At 39.6% G+C, this 23,186-nt stretch overlaps 1 protein-coding gene across 1 annotated transcript in view; it reads right to left on the reverse strand.

The window, feature by feature from the left end:
• Positions 1 to 1,681: 1,681 nt before the first annotated feature.
• The window catches only part of RBM27 (RNA binding motif protein 27), a 137,454-nt gene continuing 115,949 nt past the window's right edge, over positions 1,682 to 23,186 (reverse strand). Inside the window, exons 18-21 of the mRNA XM_089673018.1 lie at positions 21,530 to 21,721; positions 16,759 to 16,845; positions 11,360 to 11,470; positions 1,682 to 7,378 (exon numbers count right to left, since the gene is read on the reverse strand). Coding sequence (XP_089529144.1) covers positions 7,295 to 7,378; positions 11,360 to 11,470; positions 16,759 to 16,845; positions 21,530 to 21,721 — 474 coding nt within the window. The 3' untranslated portion in view covers positions 1,682 to 7,294. The remainder of the gene's footprint in view (positions 7,379 to 11,359; positions 11,471 to 16,758; positions 16,846 to 21,529; positions 21,722 to 23,186) is intronic.

The following is a 23,186-nucleotide window of genomic DNA, read 5'->3' on the forward strand; positions in this document are numbered from 1 at the left end:
GCCCTTCTCCCTTGATCGCTCATTTTGGCCAGGTGGTCCGCTCAAGGAAGATTCCTGGTGGCTCCAAACTTCTTCCATTTACGGATGATGGAGGCCACTGTGCTCATTGGGACCTTCAATGCTGAAGACATTTTTCTGTACTCTTCCCCAGATCTGTGCCTTGATACAATCCTGTCTCGAAGGTCTACGGACAATTCCTTGGACTTCATGGCTTGGTTTGTGCTCTGACATGCACTATTAACTGTGGGACCTTATATAGACAAGTTTATACCTTTCCTAATCACGTCCAATCAACTGAATTTCCCACAAGTGGACTCCAATCAAGTTGTGGAAACATCTCAAAGATGATCAGTGGGAACAGGAAGCACCAGAGATCAATTTTGAATGTTATGGCAAAGGCTATGGATACTTATGTACATGCGTTTTTTTTTCATTTTTTCATTTTTTTAGTAAATTGCAAAGGATTTCAAAACGAACTTCTTTCACGTCATTATGGGGTGTTTGTAGAATGTTGAGGAAAAAAATTAATTTAATCCATTTTGGAATAAGGCTGTAACATAAAATGTGGCAAAAGTTAAGCACTGTGAATACTTTCTGGAGGCACTGTATGAAGGCTGTCTGACAATCACCTATTTCTGTGTGTCCTTGTCCTAGACCCAAACTAGACAGTTGAATACAATTTGAACCAACAGTATACTGTCCTATCCACAGTACATCCAATCAAACTTTCTCTTACATTCTGGTGTCCAGTTTACAGTCTACATGTAGCCCTGCAGCTCACAATTAGAAAAGGTTATACGAAGCACAAAATAACCTTATTAGCCAAAATGTTTCCTTTAATTGTGCATGAAGTAGAGAGGGATTAAAATCTCTTCTGGTATTTTGTTTGTCGTGTACCACTGGGTAATGTCTCTTCATTTCCTGTTCCAGAGATGCAACAGGAAGTTAGAGAAAATCTTCCAAAGTGAGGAGTACTAGAACATTTTTCTGTACCTTTTTTCTGGGGAGCTACTCAAATTAAAATTTTGGATTTCCCCTCACTCCCTAAAAACAGTTTAAAGTAACTCTATAACTGACATTAGTTTCTTTGTTTTAATACAGAGACAAACAGCTTCCTGCTGTTATGCTAGAATTCTGGCCCTAATGGGCATAGCTGGCACGTCCTTTTAATGTTGAGCTTATCCAGAAGTGTCAACTTGCCATTGTAAAAGGCATCATCACTGACCAATATTAATGTGCAGCTAATCTTTTCAGAACAGCCCAATGGAAGCTACATGGAGGCTATTACAGGTATGTGGTGTCTGTACTTTACAACTGACAGCAGTTACCAGGTTTTAAAATAGCGACGGAGATGACAGGTACCCACCCAGTTTTACCACTTGTATCGCCTAGGCTGCAGGAAATCACAGCTGGCTTCCCACAAGCAAGATGGTGGTGCACAGGACTCAAAGTTGGCAAAGAGCCAGCCCAGGTGAAGATCGTGCTGGATCCCTGGACTGGTAACTGTCTATTAAATGTCGGCACAGTATTTTTAGCTGCCGACTTTTAATTTGTTTATAAGAGACTGTAGTGCCTCTCTATATGCAAGTTTAAGATTTAAAATATGCCACAGTTTTATTAGAACAGAACTTTCCAAAGTAACCCGCCTATATCCCACCAAATAAAAACGACACAACACAAGTTTAAGTTGTAAATTTTTTGGTGTGGTTCTTGTTAATATCGAATTCAGTGTTTGTGGGATGACTATATTGATTGTTTTTGTTTTTTTAACCAGTTTTTTTTTTTTTTTCACTTGTAATTTTGTCTGTCTTGAACCACTGAACCATGTCTCTTTATTGCAAAAATGAACATGCCTTAAGAAATTCAACTTGTAAATTAATAAAACATTACATTGGATGATTTTTAAACGTATAAACAGTTAGAAAATCAACAATATTGCCTATTATACTATGACACAAGTTCACCATATTGTAAAAACTATAATACACATATAATACATCAGAAGAACCAAAACGCCACCCATATGATCATTTTATCAAAATCTCTATGGTTCATATTTTTTAATCCTTCTGTCCATGCATTCTGCATCTCGGCCAATTTTATCATCAACAATGAACTAGCAGGTCCGTTGTAGGAATAATTAAGGCCTCACTGTTCATTTAATGTATTTAGAAGAGTGAAAATAATGTAACCAAATCATGAAGGTCAAAAATGTGCTTAAACTTGGGTATGAGTTTTTTTTAAATACAGAAAAATGTTCATGGTGTGGTAAACTGAATGAAACACACTGACGTTTCTTAATTTGAGGAGTTCAGGAAAACAGTGAGGGTAAGAAGTATGATTCTATGCCCCAAGGCTTGACTTTACCTTTTCATTAGGGATAGCATTATTTTAAACCAATTTAGGAATATGTCTGGCATGTGGTGCATTCTACATAAGGCACAACTGCAATACTAACAAACTGGTGTTTAACAGCTCATGTAACTGCTTTGGCCCAACTGTTTAAATGAACAAAGGACTCAATTTTTGTAAATAGGCCATATGGGTTACAGTATAGACACATCAGTCTGACCGAGATATACTTCAGCAGATACAGTACTCATAAAATGCATAATTTAATTAAATCATCATCAAAATCCCCTGGCAAGACAAAGATTGTAAAGCTCACCTCTGTATCAGCCCAAGTCTCCTACCTTCCCTCTGTTCCAGCACTGCAGCCTCCATAATACTCAGAGTATTCTACACTTCTGAGATTGTCAAATGCTGTTCCATAATCCAGCACACTCTAGCTCCATCCTCCTAGCCCTATGTCACTGAAGGGTTTGGCAGTGATGAAGGGAACAGTGGAGGAAACTACAGCGTGCATTGGGCACACAAGCAACAGACAATACCACAAGTGTCAAATGCCAATGAATTTTAAGTAGGATGCGACATTTGGACCATAGTAAAGGTAAAAGACATGGACTGCAAGAAGTAAATATAAGAGCTCTTTTATTGCAGGAGACTTGTATTATGACTTCTTTTTTTTAAAGACTGACAGTCTCTTTAAAGGAGACTTTAGTCCAAGCATTTGGGATAAAAGGAGAGTCTGAAGATACATGCATAAATATTACTTTGATTCCACCAATGTAATCTACCAAATTTAAGGATGTGTGCCAAAATTTTGGTCTCCAGTTTGATTAGCAAAATTTCAGCCAAGCAAATGGAGAGAACACGACACTTAACTTCTGTAGAGACATGGCGGAAGACCTCAGCATGAGATCTTGGCACTAGAATAGAGGTTTAGTAACAAAGATACTTAAAGTCTCCAATTGGATACTTGGTAAAGTCCTCCTTTAAATACTTGGCATACATAAAGGTGATTGTTAGGGGGAAAAACACACACACAACAAAATTCAGAAAACAAATCTGAAATTTCAGGTAACTAAGCTAAAGTATAAGAATAAAACTAAAATAGGGCCATTCTCTTGAAAAGTATCTTACAAAATCAAAATATTGAAATTAATGGTATAACCAAGAAGCCTACAATTTATATAAGCCTGGCACATGAGCTACTCCATTTTAAAGCATGCATTTAGCATTACACAGCATCTTCCAAGCTTTCCAGAATCATAATGAAAAAGTAAAATAAGAACAAACCCAAAAGCAAAGTTTGAGGACAGTTCACTGTCCAATATGAAAACACTGAGTGACTTGTAAACAGAAAAAAAAAATTGCCTGGTGCTGATGTGGCCACTTTTTGCCTCACAAGTTTGGTCTTCTTCCTCACCACTTTTGGTATAAAAATAAAACATTTCTGGGCATATATTCAATAAGAATTTTAGCACGCAGAAAGGAGAAAGTTATGTACAAAATTATACATCTTAAGAAAACATCTGTACATAATATATAAATCCTTTGTTTCCCTCCCAATTTTCCACATATAAAGGTCTATGCATCAACATGACACATAACAGTGAAATGTAGGTGATGTTGCAGATGAGAACTGACAGCTGGCTTTTACTACAGTCCTGAAAGGAAAACTCCAGTTTTGCTGAAATTATCTATTTCCTATACAAGCCATTTTAGTAATATGGTGTTATAAAGAACAGCATTTTGATTTACTCTGAAGGCAGAACCTAAATTACAACAATTTTACTTCCCTTCCATGTAACTACTGTAACAGCACTTAGTCTGCAGGCAGGATTCCCAAAATTTCAGTTCCAGTGCACCTCTAATTGGTCATGGTTTTTCCCCTTGACGTCTGCACAAAGCTTGAGGTCAGATTACAGACATCTCTAGTAACATCATACACATCATCCATTATCTTTATTAAGATACTTGCAAAGTATACTGCATGATTAAAGGGTTGCCAAGGGGATGCAGTGTTCTTTATTATAACTCTGCAACTAATCTTATAGACTTTACCATGAAGCCAAACTTTCAGTGCAGTGTACACTGAGGAAGAGAGGAAGGTAAGATCTACAATAAATGTTTTTATAATACCTGCAATTTATAGAGCTAAGCTGGAGAAGATTTTTTGTCCTCAACAAAACTGGAGTCTCTCCGTAAAAAAATCCATTTAAAAGGTTCAGTCTGCACAAAATAGATATTTCAGCCATTGGTACATGCTGGCACGTTGAACAACTTCTTATTTCACTTTAAGACCATGTACACAAAGGCATCAGCTTGAACACTTGAAGCTTTGTAAAGCCATTTTAAAAGCTTCCTGTATACACTGCTCTCCAAAAAGTTAGCCCATGTATAATGCATAATTCTGGTGGCCAGAACTTTCTGCTATGGTCTAGCATTGCATGCTCAACTTGGAGTCTCATGTACTTCTCTTGCCCCAGCGGTGGGAGCCAAATTCTTATTTCTCTACTCTCCATGAATAAAATTAAATATCCAAAAAGGACAATGAGCCTTCTTTATACTATTCTTGATTCTCAAAGTTGAGCAGACCTGAACACGCAAAGGGCTTGTTCATAAATGCGGTCAAGGGGCAGTAAAACCAGGTGGTTGAGCTACGGATTTAGCATGTCCCCAACCGCATGCCTGAACACTAACAGCCGTTGTGGCAAAACCTAAACAGCAAGTTGTTTTTGGCAGGCACCGCTGTACGCAACTAATTCAGGTCTATGTGCTGTGTTGGAACTGCACTGCAACTGTGGTAGTACAGCAATTATAGGGTTAAATCAGGTGGTGAGAAGGCTACTTATTGACTCCTAACCATTTGTCAAACATCTCTGAAAAAAAGACTTGAGTGTGATTTACATTTCGTGGCAGTTCCTGCAACATTTGTGAATGAGCCCAAGCACAGATGTCACAATTTGAGGTAACTCAACTTTCCAGCATCCAGCAACTGAAACATCAGTTATTGGTAGACCAAACCTTTAAAACAATGTACATGATAAAGATCCTTCATGAGAACAGGTGGACCCAGCTACATTTTTCAGATTAAAGTACACTTTTATGAAGGATTTGTCAATTCCCTACTGCCTCCTGATTAAACACAATCCACCATTATTGTGCAATGTAATGTCATACTATTATCTACTAAAAATAAACAATGAAGGCATACATTGTTTGCTTGTTCTATTAACAAATCCAGCTAACTTCACAGATATACAGAATGCTTGGTAATGAGTTCAAAACCCAGATAAAATTTGACAGGTATCAACTAGTATTTTCTCAATTAAAGCAGGTCAGGCAGGCGGATTCAAAACACAGAAACACACATTATCTTGTAAAATTGCTGTAACTTGAAAGCAAGGAATAAGCTGAGTAACGTAGGCTGAATTTCAAAAACCTCAAACAAGCATTTTCCCAATCACTGAGGGCTAAACTGTGTATTAACCAAGAGCAATACAAATTGTTTAGAAGCAGAAGGTAAACCTCTAGCTGTCAACTAAGCAATTTGCAGACATTGCTGAGTGTTAAAAGGCAAATAAAGCCATGCTGCTAAATGGAAAGAAATTTCAAGAGTAGTTTAGTTAGGCTTGGTAGGTCATGTGTTCTAGACCATGTCAGTTTCACAGAGAGAATAACTAGTGCCACTAACCAAGACATGGGACTCTACTCACAATCCTAATGCATAAGGATAAAGATCTTTATTATGAGAAAAAAAAAAATAAAAAAAAAAGAAGGAGTCAACAGATTTAAAATTTACAGTCACATTGCTGAAAATAAAGATCCCTAATTCCTGTATTAAAGTTTTAGGCCTATAGGTTTGGACAGCTTGTCCAGAGTACTCTTTTGGGAAAGCTTTATGGAATGTCAGGTGCAACCTACACACATCTTCAAAAGCATGAAGGACCAACAAGTCAAGTATTTTGCTGCAGATATCATTAATAGGCTCAATTTGTAGCACTGCTGGCTAAATCACTGTTTATGTGTTTTCTACAGATACTGTAACCAGGGACACAGAAGCTTCTAACAGCTAGCACTGTTGCAAGCGGAGACACCTTTTAATAGGATGTGAGTCAGAGTCCTGGTTATCTGTCATTTCCAAGATAACCAGCTTCTGCTTTCACAAAAGTATTAAACTGCCTGGCAACAACCTGGACAATCTGGACAAAGGTAAAACCAATATTAATAGCACCATAAGACTGGATTTCGGAAACACTGCTAGAAACAAATTTGTGAGTATTAGTCCATGTCTCAGCCATTCTTTGCTGCCTTTTTTGAACCCATAGGTGGCTGTCTGTAAAAAAAAAAATGGTTTAAGATTATATTATCGAATTTAAAATTAGGACTGATAATCCAAGCAATGTTCCAATAATTTTTGGCAAATGTGTTACTAGTTTTTGCTTCCATTCTTCACTGGAGGGGGGAAATGCGTTGATGCAGATTGAGCAGTATCCAGTTCTACTTCTGTGCCTTTAAGAACCAAGCATCTGTATATTTATAAAGGCATTGGATTTAAGAGGACCATTAACTTAATACTGAACTAAAGTGACACTATACAATTAAATATTTAGGTTCTACTCAAGTTGGGTCAATTTAAATCTTAAAAAATAAAACTATGCATTTTAAAGACTTTCAAAAATATTTCACTCTACTCTGTTTATAGGACCACATTCACAAAAAAAAAAAAAAAAAAAAAAAAAAAAACACAGTCTTTTGCCTTTGGCTTTCATACAAGTGTGGCTTATTCACTGAATTACACAATTCATTTACTTTCTGCAACAATGTGGAGAGGGGGAAAATCCTCCTTGAATCTGACGCTGCCTTCCATTTGTGTTGTCATGGTAAAAAGTTCTGCAAACACTCTTTAAGAGGGAAAAATATAATATGTACAGTTCTGCTGGTTTCTTTATCTCCTCCAAGACCGAGACTCATCTTCATCTTCGTCTTCATCGTCATCTTCATGAAGAAATGGATCTGATGTTTCAGCCTCCTAAAACAAAATGTTTTATTTAAAAAAATTAAAATTTTATTAAATTGATTACACAAACTGCCTACTTTTTTAAAAAAAAAAATTTAGGGCCTGTGTTGACAGTCTTTGAGCTTGTGCAATGGAATAAGTTTGAGATGCTTCCGAGATCATTCAGACTTCAATGACAAGAGCAGTTGACCTGCTTCATGCAGGGTTTTTTTTATTCATATTGACTTGTATGGTAATACAAAACCCATTTAGCAGAAGCAAAAGTCTGTCAAGCTCTTATTTAACAACAGATGTTTTAAAGAGAAATTTACAGTATAGTAGGCACATCCTTTAACTAGTTGCCGACTGCAGATAGCCGAATGACGGCTACACTGTGGCCAGCCAGTTCTGGGAGGGCGTCATATGACGTCCTCCCAGAGCGCGCTCTCCTGCGCGCCCCCGGGGTGTGCATCCGGCAATCTCCGTGATCGCTGTGTCCTACGGACACAGCTGATCATGTGATGTGGTAAAACGCCAATCACAGCGGCCTTTTACCACGTGATCAGCCGTGTCCAATGACATGCTGATCACAGGGAAATGCAATTGTCAGTTCTCGGCTGCACTTTCCTCATGCTGTCAGAACTAAGGGAAAGTACTGCCGAGAACCGGCAGTTGTTAGAGCGGGGATCGGCACCGATCATCAAGGCACTGATGATCAGTGCCCTGATGATCGGTGCCCAGCAGTGCCACCCACCAGTTCCGCCCATTTGTGCCCAGCAGTGCAACCACCTGTGCCATCCAGAAGTGCCACCCACCTGTGCCATCCAGAAGTGCCACCCACCTGTGCCCACCAGTGCAGCCCAGCAGTGCCACCAGTCAGTGCCCAGCGGTTGTGCCAGTCAGTGCCCAGCAGTGATGCCAGTCAGTGCCACCTATCCGTGCCACCTCATTAGTGCCGCCTATCAGTGCCCTTCAGTGCCGCCTATCAGTGCCCTTCAGTGCCGCCTATCAGTGCCCTTCAGTGCTGCCTATCAGTGCCCTTCAGTGCTGCCTATCAGTGCCCTTCAGTGCTGCCTATCAGTGCCCTTCAGTGCTGCCTCATCAACGCACATCAGTGAAGGAGAAAAATTACCTGTTTGCAAAATTTTATAATAGAAACAAAAAAACTATTTTATTTTTTTTTTATTTTTTGCACTTTTTTTTGTTTATAGCGCAAAAAGTAAAAACACCCAGCGGCAAGTAAATACCACCAAAAGAAAGCTCTATTTATGAGAGAAAAAAATAATAAAAATTTCATATGGATACAATCTTGCATAACCGCGCAATTGTCAATCAAAATGCGACAGCGCTGAAAGCTGAAAATTGGCCTGGTAAAGAAGGGAGTATAAGTGCCCGGCAGGCAAGTGGTTAAAGTGGTTGTAAATGCAAACATAAAACAAAATGGACTTTTGCCATAAATTAATACATTTTCATGTGAACATACATACAGCTGTGAGTGTACCTCAGAAAAATTCTCCCTTAGCTTGTCTCAGCTTGAATAGTAAGCTGAGATGTGATGCCGCACAATCCTTGAGTTATGCACACCCTCCAGTCTTGGCTCAAAAACGTGCACAGCTATCTGCGAGCATGTCTTCTGAGTGCTTTCAGGGGAGTACACAGGTGCCAGTGACTATGTGAGCTCTACTTACAGCACAGGAACTGTGCTATTCAGGAGAAAGCTAGGAAGGGGTTAATGTTAAAAATCCTAGGAATCCTGCAGCCTAAAGTGGCAATGTGGAAAAGGAAACATTTCTCATGTAAAATGCTGTAAATAGAAATTCACAAGCTAGGTGCTGTTAATAAAGCAGGACAATAAATCAGCTGTCAGCAGACTTGCCTAGATAACTACAGTATTACTGAAGTGATGCCGATCTATGTCAGTCATAAATCACTGATGCTGAGTTATCGATCTTGTGAAGGCAGAGACCAGCAGGGAGAGGTCACCTGCTCCCCCACCCCATTGCACTGTATTACATGGAGGTTCATGCTGGTCTGGTCTTCAACACAGCAGGTCACTCACAGGAGAAGGGGAGTGGCGACACCATTTTTCTGCTTGTGTCGGATTGATTCTGTTCAGAAGAGCAGGGGAAGATTTCTGGAGAAGGGGATTGTTTCAAGGTACCAAACTAAGCTCAAATCTATTTAACTGTAGGATAAGATTGATTTTTTTTTTAGGTTTACAACCGCTTTAATGTATTTGTGAAAGGTTTAACTTAAAATCCTATTCCCCATTTAATTCTGAAGCGTTCCTATGTAATCTGTTTTCTATTCAATGAAAGAACATTTGTCATCAGAAACTGATGTTGCATGAGAAGACTGAATCACAGTCACCGTTCCAGGTCATGTCAAAAGGTGTTCACAGTAGGGCTGAGGTCTGGGCACTATGTACGTCACTCAAATTCCTCCACACTAAACTCATGAAACTGTGTTTTCATGGACCTGGTTTTGTTTACAGAGGCAGGCATAGTAGAAAAGAAAATGGCCTACCACAAACTGTTGTCACAAGGTTGAAATTGCACAATTGTCTATAATGTCTTTGCATACTATAGCTTTAATAACCTTTAGTAGAAAGCACATGGAGGGGTGTACGTATACTCTTGGCTATATAGTGTAGGTGTGATGGTCATATGTTCAAACCTTTATGTACTTAAAAGACCATGCATACTAGGCAAAATTATATAAAAAAAATATAGATGCATGCTTCTAGACGTCCATGTATGCTTAGACCTACATAGCAATTCTAATTTAACTAAGCACCAAGACAGAACATGGTTGGATGTCAGGAAAATTCTTAAAGTAACAACTGCTGTGCAGCAAACACAGTAACAGAATATCACCAGCATACGTTAGCAGTTTTAAATCTTATTTTCTTATGCCCCTCTATTTTTTATGTGAGGCAGTTCATTCTACTCTACAGCACATTTTTGCTAAAGCACAGCACATCTATAAAACAATGGTTAAAACAAACACTATGTGCTGTGTAAAAGAAGTAAACAGTGTCAGATGTAGCAATTTGTTTATATCAAAATTTTCCTAAGGCTAACCTATGAGGAAAGTGAGAACTAATAAGCTCAGCATCTCTGAAGCTAAAATATTTGTTTTAGTACCTTAAAAGACCAAGCAACATTAAGAAAATACGTACAAAAACATATGTTTTCAAAATCGAGACTAGAAATTATTTTTGTATCACTTCTAAGCCAGATATTATGAAATATTGCAGAATTCAGATTTACAACATGCAATCACACCAGGTGGGGCTCTAAAGCCTGCCGACTGCAGTACCCTGTTACAAAAGTGTAATCTGCTCCACTGCTGTTCAACTCTATTCAGAACATACTGGAAGCTGAACCGAGGAAGGAAAAAGATCCCCATCTCTCTGACTGTATCCTCCGCTAGAGTTGCAGCCCAAAAAAAAACAATGCAGCTGTTGCTGGGACTATTAGAACGCTCAGGATGCTCTCTGCAAGAAGACTTTATACTAAAACTGGCCATATACTGAGTATAATTTGGCCAATTCAACAAGGACCAATCGAATTTCAAGCAGTGTTTGGCCATCTCCGCTCAACAGAAGTCAATCGTTTGACGGACTTCTGTTGAAGGGGCATGTTGGAAAATTTTTCAACTGTAGCTGCTGATCAGTGTATTCTGATAGTGCTAGGTGCTGCTTGCAGAATACAATGTCCTGCGTGGCGGAGGTTTCCTCCCATCCACCTTGTTTGTGTGAAAGGAGGAAAATGCAAAATTTTTTTTCTTTTAGTATACATAGAAACAACTGAAAAAATAAAAAATGAAAAGCTAACAGGAGTATGGCCAGATTAAAAAAAAAAATAAAAAAAAAAAAAAATCACAAATTTAATAAATCATTTTTAAGTTTAATATTCACAAAACATTTAAAAAAAAGGGGTTAAAAAACCATTATAGTTTTCCTTTAACCATGAGTATAACAGACATTGTAAAGTTAGAACACTACTATACCTCCTCTTTTGACTCTTCCTCCTCTGTTTCAGTGGATATGGAAGGAGTCTTTGGTTTGTGCCAGCAAACTATTAACTTTCGACCTTTAAATTTGGAACCTTGGTTAGCAGCCTGGAAAAAAAATATATTTACAAAATTACTGATCAGAATAAAAAAAACGGGTGGAACATGCAACATGTTCCCAAAGGCGAACGTATCCTTTAAACTTCAAGCATCACTGTAATAAAATAAACATCAAATATTTAAAGAAATAATTAAAATAGAAGATGATTTGTACTTATGGTGTCTATTTGTGAAAGTTGTGTAAATCGTGGGTGAGGACATCTATAAACAATTCACACATTTTTGGAACTAAATCCTGGGTGGAAAAAAAATATATGAATCTTGGGTGAAAGTTGCATGAACTTTTAATGAAGCCACCAACAAACATACCAACAGAACCATAAGAACAAAGTTCTGGTGAAGGTGAAATGCAGACAGTACGCAAAGCAAGGAGGGAACAAACACTTTGTGGGCAAGAAAAGAAAGGACTGGGCCCCCCAGTGTCATAGGACAGTTGCCTCTGATGTATAGACATTTGGGTCCCACAGTGTCATAAGAGAATAAACTGGAAGTGTTACATGGGAGATCCAAAGTGGTTGATTGACTCTTGATAGTGCTGAGAGCCAAAAGCTGGTCCAGACCCAGGAGAAATGTCGTCCCATGGAGAAAATCGTGGGGTGAAAGCCCCAAGACTCACACTAAGTGAAGTATGTCTCATGACAGACCTTGTGAGAAGCTGACTCCAATGTTTTTAGCATTGTAAGAATCACAGACTCAGATGCCCCTGTCCCTCCAGAATTGGGCTTCAATAGCCATTCCATTAAGCCTCTTGCTGTCAGGCCCTGTGCTCCACTTCTAAACTCAAGTAGCCAAACCATTTTTGTAATGTATTGAAAACCAAATATTTGTACATTTTAAATTGTGCCTTTCTGGCAAAAACGCAGTGCAGTATGAACACAGCCACAGGTCCCAAGTTGACAGGCAGTCAGATGCGTGGCCATGAACCCAGTGCGAGCACTCGAGGCTGCTCACCTGTCAAATTAAGCTGCTGTGTTCATACAGCCACTGCATCCCCAAAGAGTAATTACACTGCCTACAAGCAGCTCTGAGTGGTTCCAGATGCATTAAAAAAAAAAAAATGCTGATTCACGCTGTACTGGCCAGAAGACTTTTTTTGTTACAATTTTTAAAATGTATTTTTTACAATGTTATTTTATTTAAACAGTTCTGTTGGGGAGGGGGGAGGGCTTTGGTGAGATAACAAGGGTCTAAACATACTCCTGATGTCTCATTTCTAAATAGCAAGAGACTGAGGACACAGATACCAAATCTCCTTCTGTGCACTGATTTATCAGGAAGCCCTCTGTACAGAGACTTCCTGTTCATCCAGACATGGAGAGGGGAGGTTGGGGCGTACATCAGGGCAGTATATGCAGGTTAATTCGGTGGTGGGAGATCTGAGCGGAGGGAGGATTTCAGGGAGGGTAGGGGGAGATGTCAGAAGAGTGTGGAATGGTGAGGAGACAGGTCAGCAGCAGTGGTGGGAGGGGTCACATTTTAGATAGGTAGTTGAAATCAGCTTATCAGCAGCTGATCTCACTTTTTTTTTTTGTTTGCTCAGCAGGGCATGCTGAACAGTTCTGCTACAATAAATATGCAGCGCTGCATATTTATTCTATATATGATTTTTATTGGGTTCTCGAGGTTACCTGTGTATGCTAGCAGCTAGTTTATTACTTATCCAGTACTCGATTACCTATCCTTTAGTTCTGCTACAAGTTCTCACTGGCACAAGTCTGGTACAAGTTATTACTGAACTGCCCTTGCACTTCGTGCAGAAGAGGGGATGCAAGTAATGTACAGCATACTGACTTGGCCAGCTGGAAGTGATTCTATGCAACCATATGCCATATTTTGCTTGTAGTGAAAGTGTTAAATCCAGTGACCTTGAAGCAAGGTGGCAAAATCTGTCTTTGGGACAAAAGATTCAAACAATCCAGGAGACCCCACTGAGCATCTACCAGGAGTCTTACTAGATTAGCCTACCAGATCTGCCTGGGTCGGTAAAGACCAATAGGAAACAGACATGCCCTCCATCTTAATCCTGAGAAGTAAGAAGGAAGGAAAGGCATAGATCAGGGTGTACTGTTCCCACAGACTATCAATCGCTTCTACAGTGGATCACTGTACCTGGAGACAAACCTGTCCAACATGTTGTCCAACCATGAAAGACAAGAAGTCAACATCTGATGTCCCCAACCTGTGACACAGGTCCTGGAACACCTCCATGTGTAGGGACAACTGCCTTGGGTCCAGGCATCGCAGGCTGAGGAAATCTGCCTTCCAACTGTCTACATCTAAAGTGAAAGGAGAGGATTTCTCTCTCTTGCTGCAAGACTTTTAGTTCCTCCTCAATGATTGATGGACGCCACTGCTATTGTCCAACTGAAGCAGGTTTAGATGACTATCGAGTAGGATGGTCCAACACTGCAGAAACAGCCAACTTGCTGGGAGTTCCAGGATTTTGACTGGGAGATCAGACTGACAAGCAAATTCCCTGCAACAACAGTACACCAAGGACTACTACCCAGCCCGAAAAGCTGGCATCCGTTGTGACGATCCTCCAAAAGACAGGAGGGAAGGACTTCCCCTATTGCAGAGCTGGGTTCCTAAATCACCTAGCTAGGGACAACCTTGTCCTCAGTGACAAACAAATTTGTCTGCCCAGAGAACAGACTGATTTATCCCACGACGACACAATGGTGAGCTGTGGAGGGCTGGAGGGAAACTGGATAAATGAAAATGCCTCTCTGAAGAGAGTGGAAAGTCCAATGTTTCTCCTGTGGAAGAAACACTCTTGCTTCAGTTGTGTCCAGGACTAGACCCACATACGGTTCTATGGACAAGGCTTGGGACCTTTGTGAACTCCAGTGTTGTAAAAACAGACACTTTTTAGGACAGGACCCGTGCTGACTTATCCGCTTTTTTCTTTGTCCAACTCCGCAAATAAATTATCCTTTGCAGTGGGGCTGTGCCCTCACTGCAAAGATTAATTGCTCATTTTGATCTAGGTAGACAGTAAAAAGGACATATACTTACCTGATCCTCCACACCTACCAGCAACTTGTGCACCCTCACACTTAAGATTTTGGATTTCATCAAAATCCGAGCAGGGTCTATAGCCCTGCTCTGGATGTGACGACTCCAAGGGACAGTCCATTATCAGACTGCGGGGAGTGTCGTCTGTTAGGGAGCAGAGGATCAGTTAAGTAAAACTGCTTCTCTTCTCCCCTGGACAAAACAAGTTGTTAACCCCTGCAGTTCTGGCACAGCCCCACTGCAAGGAAAACTTTTTTTCTGCCTGGAGCTGAGCTTTAAAGTGATATTAAACCCTTAAATTTTAAGCACTTTCAACACCTATTTAGATTACCTACTGAGCATGTGGCTTCTTTATCTTTAAATCCTTGCCTATGATGCAGTTTAATATGGTACTTGGCCTCTGCTTAGGCTTCACAGTTGCTCCTTGCTCTTGAAGCATTCTGTTGAGCCATCCTTGCAGGCAGGGATTAGAGTTGTCTTCCTAAACTGGCCATATCAATAGAAACAGCCCCCAAGGCTTAAGATGGCAAGGCACTCCACTACTCCCCCCTCTCTCATTGTTTGTGTTATTGTGCTCAATGTGCTAAGCTAAAAAAATACTGAGGATTTAATACCACTAACAGGAGGTCAAATAGGTATCCCAAAATGAGGATGCTACAAGAGTGCAGATGGGCTAATATTGGAGCCAGTACCCTAGTCAAATATCCTAAATGCATAAGAGAGGCCAAAGGGAAGAGCCAAAAACTGTAAGTTTATGGGTATGTTTATGTCAGTGTATGGGTCAACAGCAAAACATAGGAATTGCATAGGAAATCGTAGAAATCATTAGCAAGGTGCTGGGGGAGCCTGACCAGCAGCTCATGCGAATAGACAGTTGCAGTGTTCAGACGTTCCATCCTGCTTTATCCTTCTAAAAAGTACAAACTTTACAATTTTCTGTTTGCCAGTGACCAATCCTCCTGTAGGAGAAGGTATAAAGTGAATGTTAATACTGAGTTCCACTCAAAAGTGGAAGCTCCGCTTATGTCTTTTGTAGCTGCTGACTTTTAATAAACACAAAAACGGCTGGAACTCCGCTTTAAAGCCTCCCTGTGTCCTTCAATGAATAAGGAAGAAGTCCCATTTTCTCTCATTCACAACCCTTTTAGGAACATTCAACAGCAGTCACAAAAATTTGTGGTGAAATCAGAAAATATACAGGCCCATTATACACCAGCACAGCAAAACCTAGCTGTATGTATGTATATATATATTTTACATACACACAGAGTATATATACATACACATACACACACACACACATACACACACACACACACACACACACACACACACACACGAATAAATACTTTAAAACCCATATGAAATTTTTATCATTTTTTTTCACACAAATACATCTTTCTTTTGGTGGTATTTAACTGGGGTGTTTTATTTTTGCTAAACAAACGAAAAAAGGACCAAAAATTTTGGGAAAAAAAAAAAAAAGTTTCTTTTTTCTATTCTAAAATTTTGCAAACAAGTCATTCTTCTTCTTCACTGATTTGCATTGATGAGGCAGCACTGAATGGCGGAACTGACAGGCACAGATTGGCAGCAATGAAAGGCACAGATTGGCGGCACTTTTGGGTCTGCACTGACAATCAGTGCCCTGATTATCAGTGTAGAGATCTCCTTTCAGACTTGCTAATTATCGGCAGTACTGTCACAGCCTGAGGAAAGTACTGCCGATAATCGGCAAGTGTATTTAACATGGTGATCAACTATGATTGGACACCGCTGATCATGTGCTAAAAGGCTGCTGGGCAACCAAGCTGTAGCCGTCAATCGGCTATAACGTGGTCAAGAATTGGTTAAACATATTTTTTCTTTTAAGATGACCAAACCCATCAATTTTTAAGAAACAGTATCTATGTGCAGACAGAATATACACTTGTGAGAAAATGTTTAAAGCATTATTTTCCTGTTTAGTGATAATACAGATGAACAAAACTATCATAACACATCAAATACACATATGTATGCTTCCTAAATCTGAAATGACCAGTGAAGGACAAGCATTCTGTGAGCTGGATTAATCCTTAGTTCTGATGTTATTTACCGGAGAAATGAAAAGCTTGCCCTCTGGTCATTAAACACTACACATAAGAGCCACAGATGTGTAAACAAGTAGTATGTGGACTACAAAGTCATTTTTGTTTAGACAGTCTTACTCTTACAAAGGATGTACTGTATTAGACTATTGCAAATTTATTTCTTACATTTTCAGCCTCTTGCCTTGTCTTGAACGTTAAAATTACAGTTGGTGGGAATTCCTCTTCTTTCAAGTCATCAACTTCACCAAATTTCTAGAAATTTACATTTAAAAAAGGTTTACAGTAAGACAATAACATACAAAATTCATATTAAAAAAAAAAATCACCACAAAATGGTATCATAAATAGGGGAGCCTTCATTTTTGGTGCAAAGATCTCAGCATGGGCCTGGTAGATTTTGGTCCCAGTATTTCAGGCACCCAATAACGTATTAACGTATGTATGGTCCTATCAGGGTTAATTTCGTATGAGTAATAAGGTTTTGGATAATTTTTACATTAACAAGACTTTCTGGAGTAGGATAAGTATGGTCTTCCAGGGGTTAATTTAGCATCAGGAATTACTGTTGGGCTTTAGGAGGTTTCATGATAAAAGGTACATACTCTAGACACAAATTACAAATATATCTGCGAAGAAAAATTAAATACGGTAAACACTGTAATGCAGCAGTAATTTTTCTACATCTTATGAGTCCTTATATGAGTGGTGCCATTATAGTTTTATTTTTTCAGGTATGTTTCCCTTATTTTCACTTTATGGTTCTGGTAGTAACACAATTCAAATCTTAGTGTGACAATGCTCAAAGTACTGTATCTATGGAACAATGTTGTCGACACCCTACAACAGATCTACAGAATACTTCTCCAACTATCCTTTTCATAACAGGAGTTGTGTACTCCACAAAAACAGCTGGGAATACTAAGGCAGACAGTACATGAAGTGATTAGCTCACAAGATTTCTGGCAGGAGCAAAAGATATAGTTTGCACTTATTAAAACAGATATTACAAAAAATTTGCAACAGTACATTTAACAGACTAATGCAGGCCATAGACGGGTCGAAAATCGGCCGATTTTCGGATCGTTAGTGGGCGATTTGGTCGGCCGTTTTTCGGTATTTTGGCCGTTTTTGTTTTTCGGTAAAGTTGGAAAAAAATCGGCCAATTTTGCCGATCGCCCGATTTTCGCGGCAATTAGTGGGCAAATCGGCCGATTTTTTACCGATAAAAAATCTGCGCATGAGCAGTGACCTGCAAGAGGAAGACAAAAAGAAGAAAAAGAAGAAGAGGAAGACGATGAAGAAGAGGATGAAGAAGAAGAGGATGAGGATGAGGATGAAGAAGAAGAGGATGAGGATGAAGAAGAAGAGGATGAGGATGAAGAAGAAGAGGATGAGGATGAAGAAGAAGAGGATGAGGATGAAGAAGAGGATGAGGAGGATGAAGAAGAAGAAGAAGAAGAGGAGGATGAAGAAGAAGAGGATGAGGATGATGAAGAAGAAGAGTATGAGGATGAGGATGAAGAAGAGGATGAGGATGAAGAAGAAGAAGAGGAGGATGAGGATGAGGAAGAAGAAGAGGATGAGGATGAGGAAGAAGAAGAGGATGAGGAAGAAGAAGAGGATGAGGAAGAAGAAGAGGATGAGGATGAAGAAGAAGATGAAGAAGAGGATGAGGATGAAGAAGAGGATGATGAAGAAGAAGAAGAGGATGAGGATGAAGAAGAGGATGAAGAAGAAGAAGAAGAGGAGGATGAGGATGATGAAGAAGAAGAAGAGGATGAGGAAGAAGAAGAGGATGAAGAAGAGTATGAGGATGAGGAAGAAGAAGAAGAAGAAGAGGATGAGGATGAAGAAGAAGAAGAAGAGGATGAGGAAGAAGAGGATGAGGATGAAGAAGAAGAAGAAGAAGAGGATGAAGAAGAAGAAGAAGAGGATGAGGATGAAGAAGAAGAAGAAGAGGATGAGGATGAAGAAGAAGAAGAAGAGGATGAGGATGAAGAAGAAGAAGAAGTAGGATGAAAATAAGAAGAATTCCAGTCCAGCATAAAGTGTCTCTGCAGAGAGCTCCGCTATTTCTGACAGTTCTCTGATAGTTCCTTGACATTTACAGCGGTTGAAACATTGTATCTATTTGTTTCCGAATAAAAACATCTGTATCCTAAATGGAAACAAATAGATACATTGTTGCAACTTCTATAAATGTCAAGGAACTGTCAGAGAACTGTCAAAGAAATAGCAGAGCTCTCTGCAGGGACACTTTTTGCCGGCTCTAGACGGGTAGAAAATCGGCTGATTTTTTTACCATTGATGGTAACGTCGGCCACTTGAACAACCGATTTTTCGTTTTTTAAAAGAAAAATCTGCAGTTTTTCTCCCCATCTATGGCCTGCATAAGGAGCATACAAGTGAAGTTCATTGTTAGGATCAAGTGCCTTGTAGTGTGCAAACTTGAACACTTCCTGGCAGAGTCAAAATCAGGGCCGCTACAGCTCCACCATCCTGATGAGCCAATTCATTTAGCCAGGATGCAAGAAAGTATAGCCCATCTAGGAGTACCTTCTTTGCATAAAACAAGTGAGCTGGGACTTTGGTCCCCTGCAGCACTTAAAAAAAAAAAAAAATAAATCTAAAAAAGTCAGTACTAGGAGTAAATAGAGATATGTATTGTCACCACTTTATACAGACAGGTTTAGGGGTTATATTAAATGATCAGGTTATTAATAAATTAGAGGTCAGGTATGGTTGGTACATTGAGTTATATTTACAAACTCACTAAAAGCCCCACCTCAAAAACTACAGCTCCCAATACTGAATACAAATGTATTGTTCATTTATGTCCCATGGGTGGACCGATAGGGTCCACCTACCTGATTTTCAGGTGGACCCGATCGGACCATCCATTGCCCTCTATGGAGCAGCAGATGTTTGTTTACATCCGCCTGCAAACGAACTAAAAAAAACAGATGAATGGGGATCTGTTCACCATCTGTCTAGTGGATCAGATCAGATGACTGTCAGATGTAAATGTACAATCCATTTACATCCAACTGCCTATAAAAGTAAGTGGGCTCTGCATAAGGGGAGCAGACACTAACCTGTCATCCGTCTGCTCAGCAGGGATCAGCGGACATATCCCTTGATGAACAGGCAGATCCACTGCCGGTGTCTGCCCGCGTGAAGTGGGCCTTAAGGTTCCTGTGTACATATGCAACTTAGAGCACTAGTCTGCCCATGGCACCGATGTTGCTGATGAAAATGCACCATGTCTCAATAAAATGACAGAATGCACTGCACACCCAGTTCCTGAATAACCATTGTGAAATGTGGAATCAAGTGCAGAGAGCAAAAATGTACTTCCTAGTTTTTTTTTAAGGGAAGATTGCCTATTCTTCATAGAGATGCTGGGAAGACTACAGAATCTGTTTTGCCACTCATACACTGCTGGCAATTTGAACACTGAGCATATTTTAATAAGCAATAAAGATGGGGCAAAGCCTTCATAATCTGCCGATCTGAATTATACAAAAATCGTATAAATTAATAGTACTTCCTTTTTAAAGAACGATACAGGAAAAGCAACATCCTCGTATAAAACTTTCTACCGTTCAAAATGCCTAAAGGTGCAGGTCAAGCAGTGGCCCCATTCCCAAAACTTTACGATGGCCTTGTTACAGCAATTTGATGGCTGGAACTTGTCTCACTCCTCTAGGTATACCCACTTTTCTCAACTGGAGAAAGGTTCTCCAGTTAAAAACCTGCAATACTCCACTCTAGATTCTGGCTAGCGTATGGAATACTATAAAGGCTTTGCAGAATGTGAAGGATATACGCAATTTACCTCAATAAAAAATATCTTACAGTATGAGGAGCTTTGTAAGCCATAGGGTTTTGAATCCTCATATTCCCATGGTGTGCACAACATCCATTAATTATATTCAGACAATGTACTTAAAACTTTTCAAACCCTGCAGGAAGAATATGGACTAAATTTTTTTCAATACCTGCAGCTTAGGCAAGTCCTGTCATCGCAAGCTTAAATCTAAAAGTTTTTGTTAGTACATATACCATACGCACCACTATTGGCACAAACTACAACAAAAAAAGGGCTTATCTCACAGTTGTAAAAATCAATATACCAAGTACTAGAGTAACGTACTAGGATGCAGGTCAGGAGGAAGATATAGGTTCTTCCAAGGAAAACTTTAGAGAGCAAAGCTCTGTCGGTACCAATTGTATCACTATTACCCAAATGTATTTTGTACACAAAGTACTGTACCCCCCAAAAACTGTTCCACCGGCAATATAGAGAAATTGATGCTTGTCCTAAATGTAAAGATGGCCCTGCTGATTTGATGCATGTTACGGAAATGCCATAAATCTCATAGGTATTGGAGAGATACCATTTATACCATAATTAACGTCTTTTATGTTGCAATTCCATTTGACATATGTACTTGTTTACTGGGTACCCTAGATGGGAAAAGCTTTCTTCCAGAGATATTTGCCCCCATCAATAGGCTACTAACCTTAACATGAAAAATGACTGCCTGACACCCTGCCTAACACACCTCCTGTCTTAGGGTGACTAAATTTACTCCTCCACTGCTTCACTGGAAGAGCAACGTAGCTAATCTTGGACAGCAGCATTGTCAATCAGTGAAGAGGGTAGTGTTATATAGACATTACACATAGTGGCAAGAAAAAGTAAGGGACCCCTATGGAATGAACTGGTTTCTGCAGTAATTTGCCATAACATGTGATCTGATCCTCAAAAAAGAAAAAACTACTAGAAAACAAAAACAAAAAAAAAAAAACACACACACAAAAAGGTTAGGCATGGTAAGTGGAAGGGTAACAGCAGATATTGATCACAACTTGCAAATTAGTTAGACCATTGATTAAGCCGATTCATGAAATCCTTTAAGATTTTACTTACAGCAAAGTGTTGCAGCAACTCCTCCTTTTCTTTCTCATAAAAACCAGAAACCGATATAGTTTTGGGTCGATGATCCACAACCATATGACTTAATGACCCTCTACCCCTTCCACCACGACCTCGTCCTCGCCCTCTGATCTGGGTAGACACAGACTTGCCCCGGCCAGCAGGCAATATTCCTAAGCGAGCAGCCTATGTATATATTGAGGAAGAAAAAACCCAAGTTTAGAATAAATTTGATAAACTACAAGAAAAAAATGTGTAAGTCAATCAGTGAACAATTATCCAGAAACACCACACACAGAGAAATGGCTCCCAGTGTATGTGGAAACTGCCTGTAATGGAACCAAAGAAAGAATGGTGGGGTGAGACAATGACTTGCATTTTCACAGTTTAGAAGCTACTATGAGGGGTGACCATTTAATTCCCAGAATGGACAGATAATAACCCTATGAAATACCTCTGCATTCTTCAAAAGGTGGGATGAAATTTAAAGATGAAATTCTCTCTCTTCTGTCAAGATTCAAGGTGCTGTCTATGCAGAAATCTTTTTTATTCCTAAATATGTTAGAATCTGCTGCACTGTTTCCCTGTTCAAGTTCAATTCTTCGGCCATCACTCAATCTTCAATCTGAGATTACGAGGTTCACACTGTCCACATTTGCATCCATTCTTTGCGTCTTTGGCTGCCCACTTCTTGCATCATTGTGGACATGGTCCTGCTCCTACTTAAACTGCCTATGCCATTCAAAAACCCTTGAATTCTTCATGGAATGTTCACCACAAGCCTGTTGTTACAGAGCTAAAGTTTCACTTGCACTTTTGCCAATTTTCACTAACAGCTAATCTGCTGTTCCAACTTCCTGTCACTGATTCTCCACCAACACTGCAACTCACACACTTGTTATTTCTTCTACTACTGCATAAAAGACTTGTCAACTGGTCTGCAACCCAGTTGAGTGCAAGTTGTTAGAACATGCTGTAGTGAGAATGGCTGTGTAACTCACCACCATAGCGCTGCACTGTGGGCATTCTGGGAATTAAACTGTCACAAATTGTATATGAATTTAGCTAGCAGGAAAAAAGGTTCAGGAGATGGCTGGCGCGAAGAAACTTTACAATACTCCATGGGTAGGCCGTATTTTCTGAATCAGTTTAAATGGCAAATGTCCATGTTTGATGAGTGCCTGAGATCCTTACCTTTTTGGCTTTACTGAGAAAGACTGCAAATAAGTTGGTTTTATAGGCTGTAAGTAAACTTAATGTTATTAGTTCTGGCTCAGTTCTTTAGCATTAAAGACCAATAAGTATTCACTAAATGTATTTGTATATGACCTCAATGGTCAGCTGCACTGCAGAAAAATCTCAGGGAGTGCTGGACCTGGCTGTGCTAACCTGGCTTGGGTCCTTGGATCACAAGGCTGGTAGAACAGATTTAAAAACTCTTCTGACATTAAGATCGTTCCACCATATGTAATACAACCATCTATTCAAAAGTGAACCTCAGGCAAACGGCTAAATACACAAATACTGTATATAAACAACAACTGTTTTAAGAACTGAAAATGGTTTGTGTTTTTGTCTAGCAGGACTAAGATTTACACAGCTTTGCCACACAAAAGCATGGAATAAAATCCAGCACATCCCCTAGTGAAAG

This window comes from Staurois parvus, unplaced genomic scaffold (assembly GCF_062004578.1).
Source record: "Staurois parvus isolate SC_StPar_1 unplaced genomic scaffold, SC_StPar_1.0 ptg000133l, whole genome shotgun sequence".
Taxonomy (NCBI): domain Eukaryota; kingdom Metazoa; phylum Chordata; class Amphibia; order Anura; family Ranidae; genus Staurois; species Staurois parvus.